At 38.2% G+C, this 10,967-nt stretch overlaps 1 protein-coding gene across 4 annotated transcripts in view; it reads right to left on the bottom strand.

Annotated features, from left to right (window-relative positions):
* Positions 1–10,967, bottom strand: part of RPS6KA3 (ribosomal protein S6 kinase A3) — a 94,439-nt gene that overhangs the window by 59,724 nt on the left and 23,748 nt on the right. For 2 of the 4 annotated variants that reach the window (XM_006038363.3, XM_025194862.1), the window contains exons 2-4: positions 5,613–5,669; positions 5,363–5,479; positions 629–710 (exon numbers count right to left, since the gene is read on the bottom strand). In XM_006038363.3, the coding sequence (XP_006038425.1) occupies positions 629–710; positions 5,363–5,479; positions 5,613–5,669 (256 nt within the window). The remainder of the gene's footprint in view (positions 1–628; positions 711–5,362; positions 5,480–5,612; positions 5,670–10,967) is intronic. The other 2 variants (XM_006038365.3, XM_025194863.1) reach the window with 1 other exon arrangement.

Raw genomic sequence — 10,967 nt, 5'->3', positions numbered from 1 at the left:
TTCAAAGAACCTCACTTTGCTTAATTCAAAATAAACAGGTGACAGAATAGATTTTTAAACATTATACCCAAAACTGGGTAGGAACTCTGAGCCACTTTAGGCAAAAGGTATGAATTTTATACACAAAGCTACATAGCATTTGGAGAGGAAAAAAAATATACAGCCATGTTAAATGACTAAGTTGCACCAAATTAATGGAGCAAAAATAGTGATGAAACACGATTACTGTTGGGACAGTATTAACAAGCAGAAGGCCAAGACTTCCATTATAATCATCTTTATTTTTTTTTCTTTTTTTTATACAAATACTGGATTTCATTAGAATTTTTTAAAAATTCTTGGTAGCCAATAAAGTAATCACAGTAAGTTAACCTGAATTTTCCACAGAATGAAACCTGCTCTTAAAAAACAATATGAATGTAGTATCTTCAGGCATCAAATACAATATAAATATAATATAAAGCCAGCATTTTTAAAGCCTATTTTTGTAAAAGAGGACAAAAATAGACTCTGTTCAATAAGGTCCTTATAAACAGTGCATCAAAACAGTGGTCTGAAAAAGATTTTTTTTAAAGTTTGGCACAACATATATCACCTTTCAGAAATATCTACTTTAACTATCACTTACCTTTCAGCGTGGCCTTTCTTAAAACCTTCATTGCATAAAGTTGTCTAGCATCCGAGCCTGAGATTTTTTTGACAAGAAATACCTGTGTTTAACACATTAAAAAGTTCTTAATGAAAATAAAGCTAAATCAGGTAACTAAACTTCAGCATACAATTTAATAGCAACAGATTAATTTTGTTGAGATAACTGTTAATTACAAAAATAGTTCCATCGATTGTAACTGACCATTCAACTTTGTCCACTTTTATACAGTTTGTATAAACTGAACACAAGTTTCTCTGTGTCCCTTTACATGTGTCCCATTTTAACGTTTTACAGTTCTGGTTGCCTAAAGGGTTGACACTACAAGCATTTTAAAACAAAAATTAAATATTCATAAACATATTAGAAACAATGTTTCCAATTATTTATTTGGTCTAATAAAAGATATCACATCTACCCAAAGAACCTCGTCTGTCCATTAGAAACAATAAATTAAATCTGGTGACCATATTTTTCTTGGAATTGCTCTAAATTGTTTAATATTTTACTGAAATTTGTGAGAAGTTAACATAACGAAAGCAACTACAAAACAACTGTGCAATGTACCATGGATAAACTGAAGTGTTAATCCACTCCTGCACACCTCTCGTCTTGCTTGGTTGCAACTGCCCCAGCCTCACACCCTTGTCAGAGCCCCTCCCCCACCATGTAGAACAGGGGTGGGAAAGATGCTGTCCGCCAGGCCATTCTATCCAGCCCGCAGAGCCCCTAAAAAATTTAGAAAATTAATATTTATCTGCCCTGGCTGCCTGTCATGTGGCCCTCAATGGCTTGCCAAAACTCAGTAGGAGGCCCTCTGCCCAAAATAATTGCGTCCCTGATGTAGACCCTAGTGGGGGGAAGAGGAGTGATCCATTCCTCCCTCTGCCTACCCCCTGTGCCATCGCCAGCAGCAGTTAGGAAGCAGAAGCTTTGCTGCTTCAGCTCTGTGACAGGCTGGGGGCATGGCCATGTGGCTCAGCCAGAGAAGACAAGCTAGGGTAAAGACTAGCCTGTCTGCCTGCCAGGGAAGTGGTGGTGGTGGGGTGGGGTTAAAAAAACATCCGAGGATTCAAGGGTTACGTTCCTGACACAAGTTAGGTCACATATCTGGAACAGAAGTTTGATCTAACCTAAAGTGATTACATCTGATACAACATCCATTCAGGTCTACCTTAAGCTAGATTCTGCTATTTTGAAATCAGTCTATCTGCACTGAACTTCTGTTCTGTTACAGGTTTAGATCAGTTTATGATCACTGATTTATGCATCATTTCTGTCCTTAGCCTCCATGTTTAGTGAAAATAAGTCAAATATATGGGTTTTTTTTATGTTGGTATTCACTTGAAACTATGCATCAACCAGATGTTGAGAGGTCAAAGGAGGTTTTGCACAACTGTTTAAGGAAGCAAATTTAATTCCTGTGGAACATACTTTTGGGTGCAAATTCTTTTATACCATGAATCAATCTGTATTATTAGAGCAGTAAAGTTTAGAATCAACTGATTATTTAAAATGCTAGTTACTCTCTCTTCACATTAAAAAGTCCCAGGTACACTTTTGTCTAATTTTCTCTTTCTAGTATTAGGGGGTAAGGATTCTCCCGCTGACACTAAGGAGGATCTCTCTCTCATTTTTCTAAAACATGCCTCAAAAAATACTGGGGGACTAAGTTCAATTATAACAACAAAAATGAAGGAGTTGAGATTATCACTGTGTTAACCTTCAAGTTCTTTATCCCAAGTGACTCAACTCTATCCTGCTATTAGATTTTCACATAACAAATTGGGTTGGACTTGTTCATAAAGTCAAACATATCAGAAAGAATCCCAGGGTTGGTGCCCATACCAGCATCTCAGTACTGTTTGTGTTTTGTACAATGGGATTCCAATCTTGGTAGAGTTTCTATATGCTGCTATACACGCAAGTATTAACAATCTGACCCTGAAGCTAGACTTTCAGTTTTAGCTGCACATACCAATCATTTATATTGATTTAGAGGCCTTGTTAAGAATTAAAGCCAAGAAATTGTGCTTAACCTACCAAAATTATCTTTCTACTCTCATGTTTCTTTAAGAAGCATTTATTTGGAGGATGGCTGACTAAAAGAACTTAGTGTCTTGGGATATGGACAAATATACATTTTAAGGGAATTCAAGAGAAGAGGAAGAGCTGCTATTCAGATTATTACACATGCAGCAATACAACAGTGGCAAAAAGAGCTTCAACTTTAACCCTGACTTACCCAAGGTCAAAGTTAGTTCAAATGTAGCTCATTTATATCAGTACTGGATCACACGTACCTAAGTTACAGCATAACAGTTACCACACCAATGATTTTTAAACAGGGTGCCATGGCACCCAAGGATACCATGAGTTCCTTTTAGGGTGCTGTGGGACACTGTGCAACATTAGCACTGATAGGTGTGCAAGCACCTACACATGATTTGCAAGATAAACCCAGAAATTTCCAACAGGAAGACATAGCTTCTAATCTAACATCTTTCGACTGCTGTGCCACTTGAATTCTTTGCAACAAAAGAACTGCTGTATTGTTTTTTCTGTAATCAAGAAACAAGTGAAAGCTTAGAGCTGGCATTTTTTGACATGTGCCTTGAGTCCAAGAAGGTTGAGAAGCACTGTAATATGGGCTCCCAAGTACCAGCTTTCCTCCTCCTTTTGAAACTGCTTCAGTTGTGTTTGTCCAAACCTTCTATTAATTTGGTTAGGTATGGACAGGATGTCCTTAACTCAGTGAAGAGTGGTAGTAACTTTGGGTCAGATCCAGTTCAGTTTCTGAGGTGCTTACATTTAGGCAATGGAACATCCAAAACCTGTGTCCCACAGCAGCAATCCAAATTTAACCTGATGCACATACCTAAGCTCCCCATACAGCAGTGAGATTTAATTATTCTGAACAGCAATATAAATTTGACTGGGCTCAGGGACACAGGTGTTCTATACAGAGAACAGAGAGAGTTTGTGCCTCCAGAGGAAGGTCAATAGGAAACATTAAGCAAAAGGGGTACATTCAAATTCTTTGAAGCAGAGATGCCTGAACTCATCCTGCACATTGGGTGCTCTTATTTACTTGCCACGTAAGAGCTCCTGCTCCCACTTCTGAGGGTAGATAAGTCGTACTAACTGATCAGTGGTAGCAGTACTTCCTACTTTTGCCCAATAGCCTTATAGTTAGAGCACTCACCCAGCAAGTGAGAGGCTTGGCTTTGAGGCTGTGCAGGGAAAATCCCCTAAGGGGTTGGCAACCTACAGTCTGGATCTAGCTTGCAGAGAGAGAGGATCCAGCTCATCTTTTAAGAACGGCTGGCTAATCCCTTGCTTCCACCCAATCCAGGCCATATTTTACTGATCGCTGGCTGATCCTGGCTGCTGCTCCAGTCCTCTATCCCAGTGGTTCTTGACATCATTAGACTCAAGGACCATCTTGTTAAAGAGAAGGAAAATAGAGCTTTTATTTCCTGTTACAAGGAACTCAGAAAGACTACAACAGGGCAGAAAGTTTTTAACACTACAGATTCTTATTTGAAATCTCAGGGTTTACCTTATGAATATTATGTAGGTGTTTGCACTCCACATCACCCTTAAAAGGATCTTGTGGTACCCCAGGGCACTGCAGTACTCTGGCTGAGAACCACTGCTCCATGAGGAGGCTGCTCTCACCCCCCCACAAATCCCTGCAGCATCTGCTCATTAATGCTGGGAAATCAGCCACTCCAAATACTTGCTTGCAACAGTGACCAGAGGCTGCAGTGGGGGAAGGGAGAGGAGGCATGAAAAGTCCTCTGCAAAGATGAGCTAAAATTGGCAGCTGTAGATCTGCTGCCCATGGTGACAACTGGGTTGCAAGGGAAGGCCTGCCTTTATAAAAAGGCTTCTGCCCCTGCCATAAGTACTACAGCTAGAGAATAGTTTGAGTGGGAGCAGCCCCTCTCTCCCATTGAAGTTAAACCACTCTGCAACTACAAAGAGTCATGGGACCAAAAGAATAAGGGAGAAGGAAGATGCCTCTGTAGCCATGGGAGAAGAATGTTATGGGTTATTTTTATTTTTTAAACCAAAGGCTGTAATGTAACAACATAAAAAGGTTCCTCAAAACAGGGACTGGAAAGCCCTTCCAGATGGGCTATTGTAGACTGAGAGGTAGGCCTTATACCCTAATAGCAGAGTTGAGTAGTCAAATCTATAGCTCTCTATAAAATTAATTATGGACAAGTCTATACTGACAAAAGACATTCTAAGAAACACCTCAATATAGCCTGGCACACCTACTCCAAGACTGCTGTGCTTTTAAAGCGCTGCTGAACGTTGAGCAAACTGTCTCAGGCCTGCTTATTGATGCATGCTCACTGCTCAAAAGGCAGCTACATTGCATCCATCTGAGGTATAGCGGGTATGCCATGCTTCACTAAGGTACTCCTTAGCTCAGCCTCTGGCTGGTGCAGACATGCCTTAAGGGTCCTTTCGAGGTCTGCACAGTAACAGAACCCAAAAAGTGATTTACAGATTTCAAGAAAATGTCGGACATAATGAGGGTTCTTGGCAGCTTATTTTAAAAAGGTGTCTGAATCTGTAACTGTACTTGAATGGAAACATACAACTACTCCAAATATTTTACCTTTATTGCTGTCCAATTTCAGGTCTTCTGAATATCCTTTTTATAACCCTCTACAGAAATCTATACATCAGACCTACCTTTCCAAAAGATCCTTGTCCTAGTACTTTAAGAAGTTCAAACTGTGAAGGGTCTGCTTTCTCATGTCCTTCCTTTACATGATGTGTTATTGCTATTTCTTTGATAGTGCCTTCTTCCTAGTATGGAAAAACATAAGAAAAAAAAGCTACAGATTAATGTTAAGCCTTCCCAAAAGTCTGATTTAGTTACAAACCTCAGACACAAATTAACCAGCAACAGAAAAAAAAAAGGTTTACAATTAGGTCTAACCTGGTGTATTTTGCAAGAAACGGCAATGTTATGTAATTCTACGGACAGTATCTGTGCCTAAAGGATGAAGAAATAAGTATCAAGACAACATACTAAACAAAACATGCCATGCTGAGATTTTGAGGAATATTTTTGACAAGAAAGATTTGGACTACGTTTTTTGAGAAACCGAATCATCTAAATACAAGTTCAATGACACTCGCATTAATAACAAATTAATAACAAGACAGTTTAACATTTTTTGTTAGTGAATACTGAATTCGGAAGCAAAAATGATCACAATCTGTCTTGCTAAAGGAAGATACGCATCTGAAAATTTTAATAGTTTACACAGAAGTCATCTCAGACAACCAACTAATCAGTACTCATAACTACGGTATTTTAGGTGTTAGTTTTAGTTGCTCAGGTTAAAATAACTAAGAAAAATGCACTGGGGCTCATTGTGCTCTACTATAACATTCAATACATCAGTCTAGCAAAGTTGAAAATTATCTAATAAAACATTTCAATACCAACAAAAGCAAGACAGAAATTGAGTGTAATTGCCTTTGGGAGCAACAAATTTCTACTCAGTAGCATGGTATGTCTAGCTCACTATTTTCCATTTTAAGAGTTTTGACAAGTAAAAGGTGAGAGGGTTCTTCATCCATGAAAATAATCCTTTCTTGAAAATCTGTTTAAATTACAAATGCTTGAATACAAATCTGTTAGTCTGAAAAACTCTTGGTGGAATACGAAAAGGAGTACAGAAGTGATACGAGAACATTTTTTAGCAACAATAATCATTAACTACATTCTACTTTTGCCTAATTATGAGGAATATTTTCATTATATACTTTAAAACAATTTAAGAAGTACTTTGAGACACCTTATTAAGTAACTTCATGATCCCCTGAATTGTTCATTACTGTAGCTATAAAGCACTATTTATTGTCAATACAACTATAATTTTAATTGGTTTCATAGATTTTTAGGGTTAGAAGGTACCTCAGTAGAGTGAGTCCGGCTCTCTGCCCTGGTTAGGAAAGAGTGCTGGGGTCACATGACCCCAGCTAGGTGCTTATCTAGTCTCCTCTTAAAGACCTCCAAGATAGGGGAGAGCACCACCTCCCGTGGAAGTCCATGCCAGATTCTGGCAACCCTTACTGTCATTTTTGTTTGTTTATGAAAATATTTATGTAACTTAGTAGTAAATACAATATAAATTAAGAAAATAAACCATGTAGATATTTAATTTTCCAGAAATGAAGCTAAAATAAATCAGTGACTATGGATTAATGACAACTGGATCAGATTTAGCCAACTGTTCGCCCTCCTTAATGATCTCCTGAACCTGTGGTCTTCTGATGAACCTCTTAATGGTTTTTCTTCTGTAATCCTGTTTTGAACTGATATTTAGTGAATAAACCCCAAAATTCAAGATATATTTGTTACAACAAAGGATGTTTCATAACGTCACTGTGGTGTGGACATCATTAAAAGGAGTATGACTTACTGCTTCTACCATACTGCAAGTTTTATCACAGCATTATGAAAGGGTAAATTGACCTAGATGGGATTCTTGGAACTATGCTATCCTACATGTCCCATGGTAAAATTGTTGCCATTTTAAGCCGTCTTTGGTCTGTAAAAGCTTTTAAGTTCTTACATTAACTGTGGCATATATTTCTAATATTTATATAACTGTTTTCATAAAAATAAGCTTCCCCCTTGCTTGATTTGATGACAAGCAATTCTAAGTAAGGCTAAAACAAAAATAATTGGGTTGTTTTTTTGGTCTCATTCATTTAAAAGCTAGTGAGCGCAAGAGACCACACAACATAAAAATATCAATGATTATAACCATTGTTTGGGGTTTTGAAGCACACTTTGGCAGAGACTGTGTGCATCCCTGTAGCATGCGATACATATGGATCTGAGCATACTTTACTTAATCCATTCCCTCCACCAATGCAGTAGTCTTGGTCACTAGTGGCACATTACATCATCCTGTCACTAATTCTGATTGCCTCACAAGGGGAGGGAATCTTAGAAGAGGTGGTATTTTCTGCTGAAATCAGGCCAGGGGAACTTTAAAAAAAAAATGTTTTCAGTCATGCAAGGTACCATTTAAAAAATATTTTTTTTAAATCTCCCTAAGGCCCCCAGTTTTGTCATCTGCAGAACTGTGGAGGACTTGAGAAATCCAGGGTGGGTCAGTCCTGCAAGCAGCAAAGTTTATTTTCTTTCCGCATCTAAGAAGGAGAATATGCCATAGTTCAGACTGTCTGGTATGGAAGAAACCTTATAGTACTGCAGATATGGCTACTAATGGATTTAAGTAAAGGCAAGAACCTGAAGTCTAAAGGCCTAAAAAAGCTTAAAGCCTGACTTTCAGAAGTCATACTAAACTACTTTAAGGCAAGTGGTGCCCGAGCAGTTAACAATTCTTCCAATTTTTTTTCTCTTTGAAAAGTGTTACCTTTGCCAACTACTTTTCATTTAGAAATGTCTTTAAATATTCTAGAAGACAGTTCAATGATGCCACAAAACCAGATGGAAAAAAAAAGGATAATCCACTTTTACACACTAACTGGGTCACACACTAAAAAATGGCAGTTCACTTAGTATTCTATGGACAGTTAAAAAGTTCTGGAGTCCACAATGAAGCTAACTGTATTGTAAAAATGGAGAGGAGTTGAGTGGATTTCCTTTATTTCTCTTTTTGCAACATGGAAGGGGTTCTCCATGCATTAGGGAAGGCTACTTTACTTCGATGGAGACCTGGTTGTCCCCATGGTTGCTTGTGTTGGCAACTGCCTTTGCCTTTACAAGCAGGATAATTCTGTCCTCTCACACACCACAGGAAGAAAAATGACCTCCATGTCAGAAAAATAACTTCAATGAATGACCTGAAGTTTTCTTCACCATCACATTAAGCTTTAATATACAACAACAGCAAAATTATTAACTTAAAAAAAAAAAGATAGAGTGAAGCTTTTGCAAGGCTCTCTATACCAACAGGTTTTGTCAGGTGGTGGGGGTAAAGGGGAGGGAGAAAATAAACCAATCCTCCAAGAATTCTGGAGCAATTCTGGCAGCTTCTCTTTAAAGGAAAGAGAAATATGAACCTCTTGAGTACACTTGGAACAAACAGATGACTAAAACAAGTTACCCAAGTTCATTAATTTCATAGTAAATTAGCCAAAGATTCTTCTGAGAATGCACCCTACAAATTAAAATAAAAACCTCTTGAAGTAAGTAGAACAACTGATGAGGAAAGAAGGATGTGTGCGCACATGCGTGCAAGTGTGTGCACAAGTCCTTTCTTTCCATTTCACACCCTGGAAATATATCAGAGGTCTTTACTCATCAGGTAGATAAGAAGCTATTAATGGAGAATGATAGCATCTGTTACATCTCAAAACAGCATGTTCTTTAGTAGCAAAACAGTAAAATATTTTAAACTATTTAAATAGTCACAAGTTAGGAGTTTATATCCTAAAGATCCATCCATCAATTTTCATTAGGGAAATAATTTGGATATACACCATGGAAGATCCTAACTATTTAAAAAAGGTAGCATCTTTATTTAGACCATTTTTGAGACAATAATACTAGTTAGTCTTGCCTAGGTGAACCTGGGAATGATACCAATAATTAAAGTTACCTAACACTTCCTGCTTTAAATCGCCGTTTCCAATTGTTTATATTCTTGGCCAAGCTAAGTGTCCATGCTAAAGGTTTCCAAGTTGGGTGTCCTCTGTAGGCCAAACTGTTTTGGAACACTGGTTAAAAAGGTTCAGCTGTCTTAAGAATGAGGCTGGGGGGGGGGGGGGGGGGGGGAGAGAAAGGGGGAAAAAAATTCTCACATCAGGATAAACTTTTTATGCCTCCCACCTCTGGAGTAACAGGAAGGTCAGACCACTGTCAGAGATGTGCTTTTTGCCTTGCTCAGGAAAATATTCCTAAATTTGTCCAAACACATGAAAATTAATTTTTGCATACTTGGAAAACTGTTAAGCATCTGGGAGGGTCAGGCTCTCCAAGAACAGCATCTGTACTGAGCAGTCTCTTCCTAGCATGGTACTCAGTCATCTAAAGTTTTGACAGTCTTTTTCCTGTTCTGATGCATTTCATATTAAGGTCGGGATCTAGTCTACCCAATTATTAATGTGCAAGAATCAGAAATGAACATGTTTCTGCCATTAATTTTCCCCTATTTATTTTGGGGGAAAAACAAAACCCAATACCAATCATCCTTCAGCCAATGTTTACGCGAAGACCACTTAAGGAAACCAGTGCTCAACTACAGACATCTCTTCTAAACACCGCTCACCATATACATGTGTGTACATACTGGTTAAGGAAACTGGAGGGAATTGGGGTAGCGCAGGCACTAAGGCACACAGTTTATAGCTCAGAGGTTGCAAGTTTAAGGTCATAACAGAAGCGCTCACAGCGCAGGCCTGTCAGTCCAACAAATATGCAAATTATGCTAAATACCTTGTTACAAGGACATGAAAAAGGAAAGGGAAGAATGGAAGTTAAAAACTTCTAAGCTGTCATATAAAATACTGTTATACACAAATATTAACATTCATATAAGAACTAGAATCACAGTAACTTAAAATTTCAGTTTACCAGCTTCACTGTTTGAGTATACTTCTCTCACTATACTGAAATAAAACATCTACAGATACACAGTGAAACCTGTCTAAGACAGAATCACATGGGACTAAGAAAAAGTTCCAGGTTAAACATCTTACAGGTGGAGCTTTCAAGCCCCTCTTTTTCCAGTTCACACTCTTTGTCCTGTCCCAGCCTCTCTGCTCCATGATTTCTCAGTTAGCACTCAGCTCAGGTCCTCTACTGTATGCTCTCTGCTGTGTCCTAACTCCTGTGCTCCCTGATTTCTCTCAACTATTTCCAGTCTCTCCACTCTGCTCACCATGCATGTACACACAATAGGTAAATTCTTTCCCCCATACACAAATTCTACAAATGGACACCAAGTTTCATTTTCAATTCTGCATTTGTTTTCGACTTATACAAACTAAACACACAATTCCCTAACATGTATACTGGGACCACAGACATTTTCTAGTTTGAGCAGAGGGGTCAAAACATGTTTTTTACAGGTTCCATCTTAGATGGATCTCTCTGTAGTAGATAATATGGGTGGGGGGAGAGGTGGGAAGGAAAATCACAGCTGCTTTAAGAAAAGGAAATATTTTATTGCCATGTTAATTAAACAGACCCATACTTAATAAACTGTCTTGCAATTTTTGCTTACAAGGCTGAAGCGATCAGAGCTAAACATCCTTTACTACTGATATGACCAATAAACTTTATCACTATATTTATTTTTTACTG

This window comes from Alligator sinensis, unplaced genomic scaffold (genome assembly GCF_000455745.1).
Source record: "Alligator sinensis unplaced genomic scaffold, ASM45574v1 scaffold1605_1, whole genome shotgun sequence".
In the NCBI taxonomy this organism is placed as follows: Eukaryota; Metazoa; Chordata; order Crocodylia; family Alligatoridae; genus Alligator; species Alligator sinensis.
The sequence above is the reverse complement of the archived record's forward strand: the minus strand, read 5'-3'. Positions and strand labels throughout refer to the sequence as shown.